The 19,919-nt window shown below is 41.3% G+C and overlaps 1 protein-coding gene across 12 annotated transcripts in view; it reads left to right on the top strand.

Moving 5' to 3' along the window:
* Positions 1-19,919, top strand: part of LIMCH1 (LIM and calponin homology domains 1) — a 394,191-nt gene that overhangs the window by 178,645 nt on the left and 195,627 nt on the right. For all 12 annotated transcript variants that reach the window (XM_056125512.1, XM_056125510.1, XM_056125501.1 and 9 more), the window contains exon 3: positions 9,255-9,324. In XM_056125512.1, coding sequence (XP_055981487.1) covers positions 9,255-9,324 — 70 coding nt within the window. The remainder of the gene's footprint in view (positions 1-9,254; positions 9,325-19,919) is intronic.

Here is a 19,919-nt window from a genome sequence, read left to right as displayed (position 1 = left end):
TGGAATTGGAGCCGTTCAGCTTTGTTGCCCAGAGCTGGGCCTCTGTGCCCGTCCCACGCGGCTCAGGGGTTGAAAACCGGCTGTCTCGGGGCTGTTTCTAGCTGCGCGTGCCCAGAGAGGAACCCAGGCCCTTGGGGGCGGGCTGTACCTGTTGGAATTGGAGCCGTTCAGCTTTGTTGCCCAGAGCTGGGCCTCTGTGCCCGTCCCACGCGGCTCAGGGGTTGAAAACCGGCTGTCTCGGGGCTGTTTCTAGCTGCGCGTGCCCAGAGAGGAACCCAGGCCCTCGGGGGCGGGCTGTACCTGTTGGAATTGGAGCCGTTCAGCTTTGTTGCCCAGAGCTGGGCCTCTGTGCCCGTCCCACGCGGCTCAGGGGTTGAAAACCGGCTGTCTCGGGGCTGTTTCTAGCTGCGCGTGCCCAGAGAGGAACCCAGGCCCTTGGGGGCGGGCTGTACCTGTTGGAATTGGAGCCGTTCAGCTTTGTTGCCCAGAGCTGGGCCTCTGTGCCCGTCCCACGCGGCTCAGGGGTTGAAAACCGGCTGTCTCGGGGCTGTTTCTAGCTGCGCGTGCCCAGAGAGGAACCCAGGCCCTCGGGGGCGGGCTGTACCTGCCATTAGCATTCTTTCATAACTGAGGATTATCCTAATCTGAACTTTGCTTCCTATTTCTCGTTGTTTCTCACTAGACCTATGTTAGGCAAGTCATGTATGTTTGTTGACTTGATTCATTTATGTGAGATTTTTATCCAGAAGTGGCCAGAAACAGAAAATAAGTAAAACTTATTTTAGTCCTTGGCAGATGGCCACACAATGGAAACAATGGAAAAGCTGAAACTAAAATAACTAACCTATCTAGCAAGAAAGAACATGCTCAGTAGACGCTGAGTGTGAAGACGTCATTTTCCATTTAGTAAATGCTGGCGACCCAACACATACTCAGGCGCACACGCGGGCATGTGCGCACGTGCACACACACACACACACACGCACCCATACACATGCACACAGACACGTGCATCCTAGCTCCTGGCCACAATCCTGAACAAAAGGCAGAATTTTCATATTCCCATTTTATTAAAGGGAAATTGGAGTCCCTGATCAAGTGATTGACTTTCCTGTCACACATAGCCACTAAATATTAGATTTACATGGTCAAACTGGACCAGGTACTTCAAATTCTCTGCATGTTTCTCTTCAACAAGCTGTTGTAAGTAGGATGTTTCTTTATCCATAGTTGCTGATGCCCATAATTTTTTTTTTTATTAGTGAAACACCATGAGGTACAGTTGTAGATTTACAAATTTTTGTGCTTGGATTTCGGTCATACCATGATCAAATACCCATCCCTCCACCAGTGCCCATTTTCCACCACCAGGATAATACCCCTCCCCCCAACCCCCCCATCCCCCCATCCCCCCCTGCCACTGTGGCAGGGCATTCCCTTTTGTTCTCTCTCTCCTTTTGGGTGTTGTGATCAGCAAAAGAGGCATTGAGTGGCAAACATGTTCAGTCCAGTCTACTTTCAACCTGCATCTCCCCTCCTGGGAGGATCCTCCAAACACCCTCCATTTGGTGTTCCCTTTTCTATCTGAACTGTCCTTTCCCCTAGAATACCCGGCTGGCCTCTAAGCTATGGAGTAATCCTCCTGGTGTTGATCTCAGCTATTCTTGGGTATTAATCTCATATTTTGTTATTTTATATCCCCCAGATGAATGCAATCTTTCTATGTCTATCCCTCTCTTTCTGACTCATTTCGCTTAGCATGATACTTTCCATATTGTACCACTTGTATGTAAATTTCATGACTTCATCTTTTCTAAGAGCTACATAGTACTCCATTGTGTAGATGTACCAAAGTTTCTTTAACCAGTCATCTGTTCTTGGGCACTCAGGTCTCTTCCAGTTTCTGGCTACTGTAAAGAGTGCTGCAATGAACAAACAAGTGCAGATGTCACTTCGGCTACACATTTTGCCTCTCTGGGATATATTCCCAGGAGTGGTATCGCTGGGTCAAATGGGAGCTCAATTTCTAATTTTTTGAGAATCGTCCATACTGTTTTCCAGAAGGGCTGAACCAGTCGACATTCCCACCAACAGTGAAGGAGTGTCCCTTTCTCGCCACATCCGTGCCAGCACCGGGTGCTTTTGTTCTTTTGAATGTGGGCCAGTCTGTGAGGTGTGAGATGGTATCTCATTGTGGTTTTGATCTGCATTTCCCTAATGATTAATGATGTAGAGCATTTTCTCATGTGCTTTTTTGCCATTCAGATTTCTTCTTTGAGAAAGTTTCTGTTCATTTCATTGCCCCATTTTTGGATGGGGTTGGATGTTTTCTTCTTGTGGAGTTCAACCAGTATTTTGTATATCCTGTATATCAACCCCTTGTCAGATGTGTATTCGGCGAATATCCTTTCCCATTCTGTAGACTGTCTTTGTATTTTGGTTACTGTTTCTTTGGAGGTGCAGAAGCTTCTTAGTTTAAGATAGTCCCATTTATCTATCTCTGTTTTCACTTGCTCGGCCAGTGGTGTGGCATCTTTGAAGATACCATTAGCTTCAATGTCATGGAGGGTTTTGCCAACTTTGTCTTCAATGTACCTTATGGTTTCTGGTCTGATGTTGAGGTCTTTAATCCATTTCGATCTTACTTTTGTACATGGTGTTAGGCAGAGTTCTGAGCCCATTTTTTTGCATGTAGCCGTCCAGTGATGCCAGCACAATTTGTTAAAGAGGCTTTCCTTACTCCACTTCACATTTCTTCACCTTTATCAAAGATTAGATGATAATATGATTGAGGGGAGATGTCAGTGTATTCAACTCTGTTCCATTGGTCTGCAGTTCTGCCTTTGTTCCTGTACCATGCTGTTTTGATTATTGCTGCTTTGTAGTAAAGTTTGAAGTTAGGGAGGTTGATTCCTCCCATTTTCTTTTTCCCAAGAATTGCTTTAGCTATTCGTGGGGGCTTATTGTTCCATATAAATTTCAGGAGCGTTTGCTCCATTTCTTTGAAGAATGTCATGGGTATCCTTATAGGAATTGCATTGAATTTATACAGTGCTTTCGGTAGTATTGCCATTTTGACAATGTTAAGTCTCCCGACCCATGAGCAGGGGATGTCTTTCCATTTCCTCATGTCCTCTTTTATTTCCTGAAGTAGCGTTTTGCAGTTTTCTTTGTACAGGTCCTTTACTTCCTTAGTTAAGCTGATTCCTAGGTACTTGATTTTCTGGGGCACAATTGTGAACGGGATTGATTTTTTCATATAGCTTTCCTCTCTCTCACTGTTTGCATATAGGAAAGCCATGGACTTTTGGGTATTGATTTTATAGCCTGCAACTTTACTATACAAGTCTATTGTTTCTAGGAGTTTTTTGGTGGAGGTTATTGGATGCCCATAATTTTTAATGAGCAAGTTTTCTATGTACATAGAATATCTTTACAGTCCCTCCCCCCACTTCCCCACCCCCACTTTTTATAAAGCACCATGGTTTATAGTCCTGATAATAACAAAGTTTTATGCATATATTGTTCCAACATCATGCCTACTGCCAGAGTGGCAGGTCCCTTCACCAATGTCCCCAGGTCTTCTTTTATGCACCCCTTCTTCCTCTTTGGTATAGGAAATACTGTAGACCAACTCTCATCATACACTGTTTCCGTTGGCCATTTGTTATTCCCTTACTGTTTCTAAACACAGTAAGTTTATATGTATTGGCATATGGTAAGATTTTAAAATTACAAAGCACATTACCTCTGTCTCCATCATTAAAATCTTTTGATTTGCTTCCAAGTACATTGTGTTTAGAAAAGAGAAAGAAAGGGAAAGGAAAGGAAAGGAAAGGAAAGGAAAGGAAAGGAAAGGAAAGGAAAGGAAAGGAAAAAGGAAAGGAAAAAGGAAAGGAAAAAGGAAGGGAAGGGAAGGAAAAGAAAGGAAAGGATGATGTGAATACCTTACCCGGCTTGGATGTTGCATTCACCTTGCTCTCATATCTTATGTCTCCTCCTTCCAGTCAACTTGCATGGGTACACTGACCCTTGATTATATAAAAGCGCACACTTCTACCTCCCATCCTTTCTAGGAACTGTTCAGTCTGCCTGGAACCTTTGATTCAGAAGTTCCCAAACTTAGTTAATCTACCACCAGCTTTTCAGAGAAAAAAATCACTCAGTATTCCTGGGAAATCTTTCTTTATTAGGGGCCAAATAGAAAGCGCCCCCGTCCTTTGCACTGAGGCTGATGCTACCCCTGGGTCATTCTGGTGCCCTGCAGGAGTAGTTGCCCATTTGGGGAGACTCTTCTTTGGATCATGCCATTTTTTAAATTTAGGGCAGCAGTCAGCAGTGTGACCTTCTGGACACCCTTTCAGGTATCATCCCCATGGCCTGTTCCTAGACTTGTCTTCCAGCTTTTCTTAGAAGCTTTCTTATTGGCTGATTTCTTTTCTGTCCCCTAGTTCTGTTCACTTATACCAAGATGATAAGTTCCAAAGAGCAGGATATTGTCTCATTCACACCTGCCTTCTAGAATAGAATACTATTTATTTTATTAACCATTTATTTTATTAATTTTTTTTTTGCTTTTTGTTTTGGGGCCATACCTGGCAATGCTCAGGGGTTACTCCTGGCTCTGCACTCAGGTATTTCTCCTGGCAGTGCTCAGACGACCATATGGAAACCGGGGCGGGGGGGGGGTGGCGTGAAGAGGCGGTGGCATGTGAGAGGTTGAACCTGGGTCAGTGACATACAAGGCAAACACTCTACCCACTGTTTTATCATTCTGGCCCTTTGTGTGGATACTCTTTAGAGTGTCAACACACAGTTGACAGTGGGTAAATAATTTCTGGACAAATAAATACCTGAAAAGAGTTCAGCTTACTTCATACTTTCGAAAGCAGAAGACATGAATTGGTGCAAATACTTCTTTGTGTGTGTGTTTAGAATTATGCCAGTCTCCCAGAATATCTAGAGATGAACTGTATCAACTGCTACCTGATAGAGTGCGCAAACAACCTGTTAATACCTCATAGCTGTGGGTTTGGGAGCATAGACTACATTGTGGGGAAATTGCTGGTAAGTGGTCAGGAAACTTATGATCACTACTTTCTCCTCAAGAGTGTCTTGCCATGACACTCGGGATCCTCCATGGATGAAACACACATGACACATTTTACACTTAATTATCTCCCAGCAGAAATCTACTCCCATTAACCTTTTGTTCCCACCTCATTTTGACATTCTTCAATGGTGCGTAGAGTGTTCATGGGGCCTGGGGTTTGGTGTCTTTGTTTTTTGCTGTTTGTTTTTGCTTTCATTGTTGTTGTTCTTTGATGCTGTAGACTGAAGGTGAACTTTGTAAAACACCAATCTGTGTTATAAAATGACCTTCTTAGGAGTGAGGGTTGTCTTGGTCATACTGCATATGAACTATGCATTTGTAAGTCTTCACTTTTGTTTGAGTCTTTTCTTTTACCATAAAAAGGTGAAATGAATATCTGATCTGTCTCTCTGGGACAGGCAAGAGTACACCTCCAAAGCAGTAATATGTAAAAGAGCATCTTCCTCACTTTGCAGCATACTACAAATAAGTATTTACTTAAGATAAATTAGACTTTAATTTATATAGGAGGTCAGTTATTTGTCTGGGCTAAAGTTGTAAGTGAATTCCCTTGGCTCTTCATCATAGCTCTGTGCTGTTGGACTTATCATCTGATTCAAATATATACAAAAATTGTCCTTAGTTTAATACAAAACACAAGATAAACAGGTGTTGGGCATTTCTGCAATGTGAATTCAATGTTATCTTTTATTGTTGTGTACTGTAAACTATGTCTGGAGCTGGGGTAATGTTTACATGAGAAAACCCCAGCTGCCTTGATCTTGAAACTATTCCAGGTATTTTAAGGGCACTTTGACTTTTTTTTAATTTGTGGTTAAACATTTGGGCATATATATTTTTGTTGCACTTTCATTTTCTAATGAAGGTCTAATATTATGGAGTTTTGTTTTGTTTTTATTTGAGCCTCCCAAGGCCTGGGGGCCCTCTCGGTGATTCTTCCCCAAGAGGGTGAGAGATTCAACAGCAGAGCTGAAGATGTGGCTCTGCTCATACCCTGCAGTGCTAGGGACCAGTCCCTGGGCCACCCCAGTGGCACTTGGAGACACCAGCGCTTGCATTATTGTTATGTCACAACTTCTGCCATATAAATATAATTCTACAAAAGGTGAATATAGTAAAGTATTAAAAACTTTAAAACATCAAAGCAGGAGCCCAGGAGGTAGCATGGGTCTTATGGTATGTGCCTTGTATGCAGCCAGCCCTGATTCAATCCCCTGCACTACATGGCTCCTTCCTACCCCGTCACCACCAGCATCACTGGGTGCAGCCCCATGAACTAGAGTAAATAAATACATGTAAAAGTAAAGAAATATTTGTAAAGAACTTACTAAACACCATGCTCTGTATTGATATAATCGATCACATTCAAGTCTCAGTGAGACGTATGCATTGATCAGAGCACCAATATCTTTCTGTCTCATAGTGGAGGAAGCTGAGGTTAATAGACTCACCCAAAATTACATCCCAAATGAATGTTCAAGCCACTGTTTGTGTTCAAGCCACAGAACTCCAGAGTCAATTCATTCCTGCACTGCCTTCCTGGCAGTATGTAGTCCTTGGTGTTAAAAATGACAAAAGTCCACATGTATTAAAGCATACTCCTGGCAAGGGTGATAGTGAAGTGGAGCTTTCCTTGCACACCCAGACTCAGTAAGCAGAGTCTACCTGGACTCAGTCTCTGCGCCCCATATGGTCCTGTGAGCCCACCAGGAATGATCCCTGAGCACAGAGTCAGGAGTAAACCCTGAGCAACATCATGTGTGATTCCCCCTCCACCTCTCCCCCACACACACGAAAAAAAGGAAGAAAGAAAGTAGAAAGGAGGTGAGGGGAAAGGGGGAGAGAGAGAAAGAGAGAGAGAGAGAGAGAGAGAGAGAGAGAGAGAGAGAGAGAGAGAGAATACTCCCACGGGTAAATTCCACCTCCAAAATATACTGATAATGGTATAGGGCAGTGCATGTTATATTTCTTTTGTTTTATTTCTTTCATTCCCTGCCCCCCACACACAAACTCAAACACCTGCCGTTATTCAGGACTAATTCCAGCTTTGTGCTCGGGGGTTGCTCCTTCAGTGCTCATGGGACCATGATGTGGCATTCTATTATGTGTTCCAGGCCTTTGAGCTCTCTCCTAACCCTTATGATTTCTGTCTTTAAAAAAAATTTAGTTGCCTCTTTGTATGCTTTCTCTGAGACTTCTTTAAGGTTACCTTCAGGAACTAATCTCAGGGCTACATAATATGTAATATGATAATAGGAGGGCTGGCCACACATCTTACTGGATATACTTTAATTCCTTCTTAAAAGAAAACCTTCCTGCACTACCACTGTTTCAAAATTCAGCTTATAACAGCCTTATTAAGAACTAGTGAGGAGAAATGATGTATAATAAGAATGTTGTACCTTAAAACACTATGTTTTGAAGAAAATTTGGACATGCTTTTATTTTAACCTTAAAATGCTGCCTTTGGGGGCTGTACTGGTCTGAGAAATTTTTCTGTGGGGTCTGCTTGTACATTAATCAGCATTAAGGGAAGTTCCTCACTCAGAGCAAGCCTCAGTTTTCTCTGGCATCAGTGAGAAGAATGAACAAGTTCTTTTGAAGTTGAAATACCAGTAGTTCCAAAACCAGTGATAACTAAACACTTAAGAAACTTGAAATTTATGGCAGGCAAGAAATGAGCTCATGAAAAGATCACCATGTCCATCAGCAGGGTGGAATTGTGGTGAAAGTTACAGAGAACAGGAAATGAACCCATGGTATGAAAACAGGATAGCCGAACTGTCATGACCACAGGAGGAACATCTCTCAATATTACTATAGTGTGTCAGTGTCACAGATAGGCCAGACTCCCAAGATTATTGGCTAAATCAGTTCAAAGACTCCTTTGTTACTGATTTATAGAAATCATCATGCATAGGTTCTACTACAACCTCATATGACATAAATTATAATAGAGATTGGCAATTTTGTGCATGTGTGTGCAAAGAGTTCAATAGTAAAAAATTGTATGCTTGGTTGGCCATATGTTCTGTCATTACAACTCAGTTCTGCTGTGATAACAGCTCAGCTTTGCTGTTGTAGCACAAAATCGGTCTTAGACAATATGTCCTGAATGGCTTTGGCTGTGTTCTAGTACAAGTATTTGCAAAAACAGGCATTGGAACAAATGTGGGTCCAGAGTCATAGTTTGTTAATCCCTGAATTAAGCACCTGCCTTGTTTCTCTTTGCACTATAACCTGAGGTAATTTACCTGATTACCTCTCCTTTAATTTCTGATTGTGGGAATAAATGCTTCCCTTCTGTAGCCCCTTGCCTTCAATTATTCCTCTGTGAACCACTGAGTTTGTAAATGCTATGTTCCACCACATCAACCTGATGCCAGTCATGTTTTAATTTACAAGCTTCCTGCCTTGTTTCTTTTCACTCTGAACTGATATTTCCTGAAGATAAACTGTTGTAGTTGTTTCTCTTTGCATTCCCTTGCTTGCATTACCATTTTTACATGATTTCAACCTTTGCCCTGAGAATGTTTTGCCCAAATATCTTTTGTACCTCGGGAATTGTGGTCAACTGGCTTTTAAATCTTGAAGACATGATTGGTTAACCTCTTGCTAAACATATTTTTCCCTGTTTTAAGTGAAGCTCGACCACATTTAACAAGCCACTGGACGCAAAGAGCAAAAAGGTCTGGAGGTAGAATTAGTCTTGGCAAATTATTTGCAAAGGGAGATGTTGGTTTCTGAACTTTGTGCATCCCTGGAGAGATCCCTGCCTTTGCCAGGAGAATTGGGAACAAGACTTGCTTGTGTGTTAGGAGCTGACTTCAATCCTAGACACTTCCCTCTCAGTCTCAAACCAGCTCACCAGCTTTTCCTTCCACTTCAGATACCTCCCAGTCTCCATCTCTTCTGCCCTCCCAACATTTGCACTTTCTAAAACTTCACCTGCCCGAGACTAACTTATTGTCAGCAATGCTCTTCACTTGTATGCACGAAGACACATAATTGAGATTTACAGCATACTTTAAATTCCCTGCTTTTCCGATTCAGCAGTTTCACTGTAGCTTGGGATAAAGGTGATTTGTGTGATCCATCTTGCTTTATGTCTCACTTGACATTTTGCCTTTTTTTATGACAGGTTGCTGAATGCTATAAAGCCCGGACTTGTTAAAAAGATCAATAGATTGCCTACCCCCATTGCAGGATTGGTGAGTATCCAGGATTGAGATTTATTTTATGATATTTCTTTACTCTAACCTAAGGGTCATGGCAGCACCATTTATCACTGCTCTCTCCAGCGATATATATATTCTTCTTGAATGAGAAGGCATTGAATCCATTAAACTAGGAGGCCACTTATAAATGAAAGATTGCAGTTATGTCTAAATGGGATCTTAATCTTTGTATTTTTCTTGTGTATGATCAGGACCTTCATTCTTACAGGTAATTGTTTTGGGGTGGGACACTGATAATTAGGTTGACACTAGGGGAGGCATGGGGGTCGTAATTATGGTTTTCTTATTTTAGTTCTTCACCGCATCTTCTGGGATAAGGGGAGGGAATTTAGAGAGAAAGAGAATTTGCTGGATAAACAGCAGTTTCATGATAAATTGTTGTTTTTAATCTAAAAAATATACTTGTGTATAAATGCCTCTTTATAGATGTAATGGGGCAATCAAGGTGATCCTAATGTCATCTGGAGAATTTTTGATTTTTAATTCCATGCCCTTATGAACTTTCCTGTCTAAACCTGATAAAATGAGTGTATTCACACATGCTCAGAAGCTGGAATTTAAAAAATCCATTGATCTGTTTTATTACTCTTGGAAATTATTTTTTTGCTTCTTTTTGTTGCCTTTTGTGAAAAAAGCAGAAGATCATTTTGGGGGGAAGGCAGTCAGATCTAAGTTCTGGAGGGAACTTTCAAATACATGTGTGTGGATGTATGAACACACTTGTGGGTTCATTATGTGCACATGGATATGAGTACAAGAAGCTGAGGGCATGTGTGCCCTGGTAACTACTCAGCAACTGTTTCTGTTTTCACTGACTTCTGCGCATGTCATCTTGCAGAAAACAATTAGAAAAATGTCAGGAATCTAGGCAGACTGCTGCACGGACCTTACTGATTGTCACTAAAAATAAACTCTTCGCCATATCATGATGACTAATCGAAACTAGATGAAACAACAACAAAACTCTCAACTATGTTTGAAGCTATAGAGGTGATGGAAATGAGGTGCATGGTTTCAGCAGACTGAACAAGGAGAGAAAGAGAGAGGGGGGGTGTATTTTGTTTGTATGTGTGTGTGTTTTAGTGGATGCATTGTATTTACTATATTTATTAGTATTTAATTGGTGATTAGTCATGAGAACATCTTTCCAGTTTCATAAGTCAGTGTCATTGTGAATATATAAGCCCATGAACAGAAAGATACATTTTCAAGGATAGATTTGAATTATAAAATGACAATGACTGTTGGGCCCCAAGTCTCTGGCAACTCGTTCCTTTGGGATTTAATGCTCTATGAACTGAAGATCAGCAAGAAGATCAGGAAAGCCCAAGAGAAATCTGTGCAAATAGAAGCAAGCAAATCTTGAGTATGGAAGGTCAGTGGTAAAGGAACTGAAACCTTACTTTCAAATAGCAATCAATTCCAGTTTTAATAAAAATTAAGGGCTTGGGAAATATGCATTGCACTTTGCATTGTTTCTTATTCCTGATCAAATGTTCTTTTCAAATTGCCTTTACTTTGCAATGAGCAGGTGATTTGTTTCAAAGAAGCAAATTGGGCCTCATTTTCCTTCCTCCCCTTTATAACTTAGATTTTATTCCTCTTTTCCCCCTTTCTACTTTGTCCTTTTCTTTCTTTTTTCTTTTTTCTTGTTTCATTTCAATAAACATTTCTCTACTTCCTTTAGTCTTATATCACATTCTTTATTAGCTTTTTTATAATCTTATGATGATGATATTTATTTATCACATATTCGGTTGACACCTATTTCTAGCACAGAGCACCTAAAATCAAATGGATATTAGTCCTTAGCAGTCAGAAGCACCGTGGGCACTTTCTTTTTTCCTGGTGATATTAGGTCTTTGGTCTTATCTTCTGTTTCATAAAGGTGGAAGGAGTATCCTGTTATTTGCAGCTAACTCTTTTAACCACACCTGAATTTATGTTAATGAGGTGACATCTGCAAAGCCCAGAAGGATGGATCGGTTACCAGGGGAACCAACTTGGTGATTAGGGGGTTGGAACTTTCGGTCCCAGTTCGAACCCTGGGGAGGTGAACCAGGCTAGAGACAGAGTTCAACTTCCAATGGCTAATGATTCATTCACCTGGTTTATATAATGAAGTCTTCATAAAAACAACAAAGTTGTGAGCACATGGTGGGGCAGATCCTGGGATAATTAAGGTATCCCTCAAGCAGGAAGTCTCAGCTGTTTTCCTGAAACCTTACCCTCTGTATTTCTTCATCTGGGTCTCCATCTCTATCTTCAGTAGCATTTTTAATAAACTGGTGAATATAAACAAACATTGCTCTTAGTTCTTTGAGTTCAATGGGCAAATTAAGAAAACTTGAGGATGGGCTCTCAGGAACCCCATTTTATTAAACCCCAGCTTACAGGTGGTCAGGAGCACAGGTGACAACGTGGACTTGGAGATCTGATTCAGGAGATCTCTCCAAGTCTGTAAAGGTCAATTTTTAGTTAGTTGCTTAGATAGAGAAACACACACGAGTTATCTTTACTTTCTGCAGTTAATGACTATGTATTCACTAATGATTCACTGTCTAAACTCTTCTCTCCTCAGGTAAATCTCAAATTTAAGAACTAGCACTGCTACCCTTCTCTTCTGCCCTCTCCCTTCACTGTTACTATAATTCTAGAGTTCTCTGCACATACATTGACCTTTCCCTTACTCTGCGCCACATCTTATCTGTCTTCATGACTCCAGCTCTTGACAGCATTGACCCAAATCAGCACTCCTCACCAAGGTTTTTCTCCTGAACTCCAGCCTTCTTGTCCAGTTACTGGACAGCACCTTCTGGATAGCCTACCAGCACTTCAAACTTAGCATATTAAAATCAGGCTGAAACGACCAGCCCTTCCCTTTGCCTACTCACTTTCCCAATGCCAGTAAAAGTATCAAAGACAGGCAGTTGCCCCAGTTCAGCATAAGAATTTGGCAGCTTTCTCCAATTTTTCTACTTGCCTGAATTTCCTTGGCCACTACTCCAGAGCAGGCCATCCTCCTATCCTGCCCGAATAATTAGTTGGCCCTCAGTTCCTCAAATTTTGCCCTCTTCCATATATTTCTTATGAGCATAACATTGTCTCCTTGATCTTCTTGAGAAAAATATATCTATTTATTGAGGTCCCATGAAAATCTACCTCCTTTGTGAAGCCTTGAAAATTTATGGTCCATACAGCAGGTGAGGTGTTTGCCTTGCATGTGGCCAACCCAAGCCCACCCGGGTTCTATTCCTCCGCCCCTCTTAGAGAGCCTGACAAACTGCCAAGAGTATCCCGCCCACACGGCAAAGCCTGGCAAGTTACCTATGATGTATTCAATATGCCAAAAACAGTAACAAGTCTCACAATGGAGACATTACTGGTGCCCACTTGAGCAAATCAATGAACAATGAGAGGACAGTGCTACAGTACTACAGGGTCTTTTATTATAGAACACTGTAATATCTCCTGGCCTAGGAGAAAATGAGTTCATGTATTTGAGAGATAAAAGAAATATATTATGATAAAATATTCTTGGGGATTAAGATCTTGAATAATTGTGAAATTAAAGGTCTGTGAATGACTTAGTATTTATATTAAAACATAGTCACTTTAAGCAATTAATTGGTTATGATCAAGAGATAGTACAGGGAGTAAGGTAATGCTTGCCTTGCATGTTTAACTGACCTTGGTTCAATCCCTGGCATAACATATGTTCCTAATGCTGTCTCAAAAGAAAAAAGAAAACCAACCCTAAAACAAATGTGCCAGTTCCTGTAACGGGTCTAACCAATGTAAGCTCTTCAAGTGCTATACTTAAAAAGCCTCAAAATCACCTTGATCATATGCCATCTACCAAATTATTTAGCCTAAATCCAGTTTTGAGGAGATAATCAGAGAAGCACAAATTGAAGACATACTGTAAAACTGCTAGTCCCACTTTAATCAGGCAGTGTCTTTAAAGATACCATCCCTCCTCCACAGGTGACTAAGGAGTGATGACAATTGAATGGCAAGTGTGATCCTTGACTGACAAAAAGCAGCACAAATAGACATTATTGCACAATTGGGGAAGTGGTGTATGGATCAAATATTAGGTAATCGCATTCTGTGTTGAATCTCATTCGCACAAGGACCATCTTGTCACAGATAATTGTGTATGTGGGGAAATACACTTTTTTGTCACAGATACACATGCTGAAATATTTAAAGAAGGAATGTCACAACAATTCTTTGAATTGCTCAGCAAAGAAAGGAGTTTGTGGACCAGAGGGATAATATAGTTTGTATTCAGTGAGAGAGTGTGGGCGCTTTCTTGTCACATGCATTCGGTGGCCATGAGCTGCTTCCACACCCTGACCTGCAGCTGCCACCAACAGATGCAGGAAGGAGGGAACAGGGTCACCAGACTGGTTGGTGATCAGCTACCATTTATTCTAATCTTTGTCGCACTGTTTATTCTATTCTCCCTGTGCGCCTATTTCAATCTCACTGAACACCCCATTCCAGTCTCACACCACCCCTCATTCCCATATCCTCCTGTCCCTCATGCTAGTCTCCCCATGCCCAGTCTGGAAACCTTAGTGTATAGCCCAGTCTCCCAGGTTAGGCGTAGCTACTACACCTAGGTCAGACAACACCATCAACATATGTAAAGACCTTCAGTTCCTTCTGGGGAAGCTGTTCTAAGACAAAGACCTCATCTTGCTAGAAGATCCGCTGAAGGGTGGAATTTTACCTAAGGATGTACCTCTACTTTCCTTAGTCCATAAACAATCATCTTAGATTTACTTGTTAATAATCTTTCTAGTCATTTTGTATGGATACAGTAAGAACTATATTAAGCTTATAGAGTGGCTTTCCTGGGAACATCTCACAATAGATCACACACTACAGTGCTCAGGCCAGATTAGTCTTTCCTAATTCCTGCAGGATCCTTGTCCAGTCACTTCTCTTTGTGTCATGACAGAATTTGTTCATGACCGTGCTCTTAGCTTATACATTTTATGGCACTTGGCTTGGCCCGATTCAATGCCAGGGTAGCTCACAGCTTGCCCTGGTACTATCCAGTCCCTTCATTGTGACCCTTTTTTGGGGTGCTAGGAACCAAGGGCAACTGACGCTTAAGTTGAGTCAATATGACAGATGCCCAGAAGTAAATATTATTCAGAGTCAATTAACAACCAATTGACAAAAGCGTAGCATTAACTATCTTCCTGTGTCTATACAAAAAAGACATACCTCTAAAGTAAACTATGCAAAGGACATAAGGGAAGGAGAAAAGCAGTATTTCACTTACAGATACAAAACCCAGAGTCTTTAGAAGGATCTGTCCTTACAAGTCACAGGGTCTGATTTGGGGATATAGATGTTTAACAGATAGGGGAAGCAGAGCACAGAGAAGTTAAAGATAAACACAGAGGAATGGGAGTGCCTCAGGAACACTGTGATGGGTGTAACACAATAAACTTAAGCTCCCTGCAGCAAGGGATAAAGGACAAACCAATGTTCTCCCATAGAACATGGATTTTAGTGCTCGCCTTGTACACAGCTGACCCTAGTTCCATCTCTGGTACCAAATATTGTCCCCAGAGCACTGCCAGGAATGATCCTTTAGCACAAAGCCAAGAAGAAGCCCTGAGCATCTCTGGGTTTGACCTAAAACCCCCAAATGTTAATACTTTTTAAAAAGGAATTTGTGTACATAATTTGCAATTTTAGAAGCTTGGCAGGTTAGAGAGAGAATATAGAAGAGAGAGGGAGAAAGAAGTGGTGAAGGAGGAAAGCAGGAAGAGAAATTTTGCAGGATGTCAGTTCTTAATAGATAAAGGATACTTAGATATTGTGTGATCTCATTATTGCAACTTCTTGGTAAGCTTGAAAATTTTCAAGATGAAATGTTGGAGATTGAAATAAATCCTAGGCTTGTGAGAGGCCCAGGGCAGGGTACATGAACAGTAGATTTTAACATGGGAGAAACCTCCTCGGGTGGCTGTGTTGCTGTCTTTTGTGTGAACATTCTCTCCATATGCAATTTTCATTTACTGGCTGCCTTTTGTGTGATTATTTCCTCTATCTGCAATTTTCACCTCTCTGTTCATGATAGTCAGAAAAGGGCATAGTTCCCAAAGGGTAGCTACTAACCTTCAGATAGGTTTGTGCTTGACCAGGGAACTTGGCAGACTGCAAATCCTCTATTAAACAGTCTAGGTAGAGAATCCATATGCTCATGAGAAGCACGGCCAGAAGATTTTCTGTGCCTGGAACCTGGATCCAGGTATCTTCATGGTCTGTTGTCTAATCTATTCAGATGGTCCAGTGGCTTGACTTGCAGATAAATAGAGACATGCAATTTTCCCTAGCAAGCTCAAATTAGAACCACGTTTAGGCTCTGCATGAATAGGTGTATTTTAGCCTGTGCTGAGCTGTGGTTATGAAGAATTCAGGGGTGAAGGTGTTAAAACAAAGTAGTCGAAAATCATTTCCTGTCAAGAAGGCGAAGCCCCTGGAGCCCTGTCTGCGTTCCTTCGGTAACGATTGCTGACATGGGAGGCTGTGTGGTGACTGCCTGCAGATGCTGCATTCCTTCTTAGGTGTTAGTGATGCTCTTTGTTATTGCCAGAGAAAAGGACCTCAAATGTAGGTCTTGGCAGAACAGAAACACTTAAAAACACTCCCATTTCGTCGTCTGTGAATTAATCAGTCTTGCACAATCCTGAAACTCAACTGAACAGCAGTTTGAGCTCATGCTAAATGTTCTTTCATTCCGGGAACGTTGATTGCACTTTGTGTGAGAGGCAGTATTAAATCCTTGAAGCTTCACTCCCCAGCTGTGCGATCCCCAGATTTCAGTTGTATCGATTGTTTGGATGTGTGTGCTATGCATGCATGTGTATGTATGTGTGTGTGTGTGTTCGTTTCTCTGTCTGTCTCTATATGTCTGTGTGTCTGTGTCTGTGTATACTTGTGAATTGTAATTGGAAAAAGATGATGTCTGGGGAATTCTGTCTTCAGGTGTTTAACCACCCTAGTGTTGTCATGAAATATTCTCCAAATCTTGCCAGTGAATCCACGCGGATGGAAACAATCTAAGAAAAAAAAAATTCACCGCTGGAAGGGCATCTTAGATGTGTTTCCTTCATAAATGAGGACATATGGGTCCCTAGTTACATATAACAAATGTAAGGTGAGATGGATTTCAAGTCCAAGTCATTCGTTTTGGTTCTGTTATTCACAATTGTTTTCAGTAGAAGATGGATCATATGTAAATGACACATGAATATTTTACCTCTCTGTATTTGTGTGTGGAGGGGTGAGGGGATAGAGTACCAAATATCCTGTGGTATCCTGGTGCTGCTCCTTTGTCAGTCCTCAGGGTTGCTCCAGCAGTGTTTAGGGGATCATTTTGCACCTGGCACCAAACCTAGGGTTCCTGTGTGCAGAGCATCAACTCAGCCCTTTGAAATGTTACCTCTTGAAACAAGAAAAAGCAAAGGTCAACTTTTTTAGTTTATCATATTTTCCTTCCCTTTTGGTAAGTTCCTTGAAATTATCTTAGATTTGAAAGACTCTGATTCACAAAATATCTTTTTGCATAAGGATTGAATAAAATTTGAAACTCGTTGAAGTTTCATGAAACATATAATTGGTAGGTAGAATTATCCTACCACTTAGTAATCCAACACCGCCCAATAGTTACTCTTTAGAAAAAGAATGTACTTTTCTTGAATCAAAAGGTAAGGTTTCAAATATGCTTAGAGGTGAACTTCCTGAATTGGATTAAAATGTAAGTTTCCAGGAATTTTGTGGATTGTAGGAAACTTGAAGAAGCTCCCTGCTTTATTGGATGAAACATAAACTCCAGCACAGTTATGTTGCTTGCTTATGGGAGATCAGAATAAGAGAGCTGATGAAAAGACAGTAGATAGTTCTACATTATGGAACGTCTAAAATATTGTCTTCAACAAATGATAAGACATGTGAATCTCTGTAAGAACTGAGGAGCAGGGATAAGAAGTTTTTACCCTAAATCCATATTTTTTGAAAGATGACAACCCAGTAACTTTGGTTTACTGGGGGTTACTTTGGATTACACAAAAGTTTTGGTTGTCTGTCTACCAAGAAGTGGTTTTCTGGTAATAGCTGAAGATAGTTTTTGTGTTCTTCAGCCTACCCCTATCCATTTTTTAAAAATTCAGGTTAATAGTCTATAAGTTCCTTTGACCTTCTAATTTCTTCTAAAGATTGTCTTCTGAGTTCAAAACACAACTAATCAGACATTTTTGGCCTCTGTTTGTCTTCTAGTTAAAGTTAATATTTCAGACCAGGAGGGAGGTAGAACAAAGAAGGAAATCTGTAGAGTAAACTGCTCCGATGATAGTCATCAAGTATGAGATAACTGCCATCGTTCTACTACATGGTTCTGTGCTAGAATGTCCTTCTTTTTATTTTTTTCTCATTTCCATCTAAGTTTTGTTTTGGTTGATTTTTTTTAAACTTTGCTATTGAATCACTGTGAGATAGGCCATTACAAAGCTCTTCATGATTTTCCAGCACCAGTGTTTCCAGGTTCCCTCCCATCACCCCACCCCTGCCCCCCACTATGACAGGTGCTCTCTTCTCTTCTCTTCTCTTCTCTTCTCTTCTCTTCTCTTCTCTTCTCTTCTCTTCTCTTCTCTTCTCTTCTCTTCTCTTCTCTTCTCTTCTCCTCTCCTCTCCTCTCCTCTCCTCTCCTCTCCTCTCCTCTCCTCTCCCCTCCCCTCCCCTCCCCTCCCCTCCCCTCCCCTCCCCTCCCCTCCCCTCCCCTCCCCTCCCCTCCCCTCCCCTCCCCTCCCCTCCCCTCCCCTCCTCTCCTCTCCTCTCTTCTCTTCTCTTCTCTTCTCTTCTCTTCTCTTCTCTTCTCTTCTCTTCTCTTCACCCTTGGGCATTGTGGTTTGCAGTACTGATACTGAAAGGTTATCAAGAATATCCCTTTACCTACTTTTAACACTCATATCTTGTCCAGCATGATCATTCCCTGCTATTCTTATACTGGTCTCTTCTCTATATTACTACCCTCAGCCCCACACATACTTTTGATTAGTTCCAAGCATTGACCAGTCCTTCTAGTCCCTGGTTTCCCGGGCCATGGATATTAGTCTTCTACTATATATTTAATAATAGTAATGTATATTACTGTAGCACTGTCCTCCCATTGTTCATTGATTTGCTCGAGCGGGCCCAGTAACAACTCCATCATAAGACTTGTTACTGTGTTTGGAATATTGAATACTTCATGGGTAGCTTGCCAGGCTTTGCCGTGTGGGCGAGATACTCTCGATAGCTTGCTGGGCTCTCAGAGAGGGACGGAGGAATCGTGGAGTAATCGCAGAGGAATCGCAGAGGAATCAAACCTGGCTTAGCCGGGCGGGCCACATGCAAGGCCCTACTGCTGTGCTATCGCTCCAGCCCATATGTATTACTATATATTTTTATATACCACAAATGAATTCAGTTATTTTATATCTGTTCCTCTCCTTTTGACTCATTTCACTCATCATGATACTCTCAATGTCCATACATTTATAGGCAAATTTTATGACTTCATTTTTCCTGACAACTGCATAGTATTCCATTCTGAAGATGTGCCATAGTTTCTTTATCCATTAATCTGTTCTTGGGCACTCAGGTTGTTTCCAGATTCTGGCTATTGTGAATAGTGCTGCAATGAACGTAGGAGTGCAGATGGTGCTTCTGATGTGTGTTTTTGGTCCCCCAGGATATATTCCCAGGAGTGGTATTGCTGTATCAAATGGAATCTCAATTTCTAGTTTTTTGAGAAACATTCATATTGTTTTTCAAAAAAAACTGGACCAGTTGGCATTCTCACCAACAATGAAAGAGAGTCCCTTTCTTCACACATCTACACCAGATGTGGATGTGTGTCAATCTCTGTGGTATGAGATAGTATCTCATTGTTGTCTTGATCTGCATCTCTCTGATGATTAGTGATGAAGAGCATTTTTTTCATGTGCCTTTTGGTCATTTGAAATTCTTCTTTGAGAAAGTCTCTGTTTATTTCCTCGCCCCATTTTCTGAGGGGATTAGATTTTTTTTCTTGTAGAGTTCAACCAGTGCCTTTATACAGTATCTTTGATATTAGCCCTTATCAGAAGAGTATTGAGTAAATATCCTTTCCCATTCTGTAGGCTGTCTTTGTATCCTGGTCTCTGTTTCTATTTTTTTTTCTTTTTGGGTCACACCTGTTTTCAGAAAATGATTTCTCACCCTTTTCACTTAAGATCTTTTTGTTTCACCAAATGGAGTTGGTTTTTAATTTTAAAAGGCACTGCAGAGGCCAGAGTAATAGTACAGTATGTAGGGTGATTGCTTTGCATGTGGTCAACCTGGGTTCAATGCCCAGGATTCAATCTGGTCCCCCTCGAACTGCCAGGAGTAATTCCTGAGTGCAGAGTCAGGAGTTACTCCTGAGCATGACCAGGTATGGCTCCAAAAGCAAAATATACAATTAAATAAGTCAAAGGCACTGCAAATGAATAGTTCTTACCATATATCCATAAAACCAA

Source organism: Sorex fumeus, unplaced genomic scaffold (genome assembly GCF_029834395.1).
Source record: "Sorex fumeus unplaced genomic scaffold, SorFum_2.1 ptg000055l, whole genome shotgun sequence".
Lineage (NCBI taxonomy): Eukaryota > Metazoa > Chordata > Mammalia > Eulipotyphla > Soricidae > Sorex > Sorex fumeus.
Note: the sequence above shows the minus strand (reverse complement) of the source record. Positions and strands in the feature narration are given on the sequence as shown.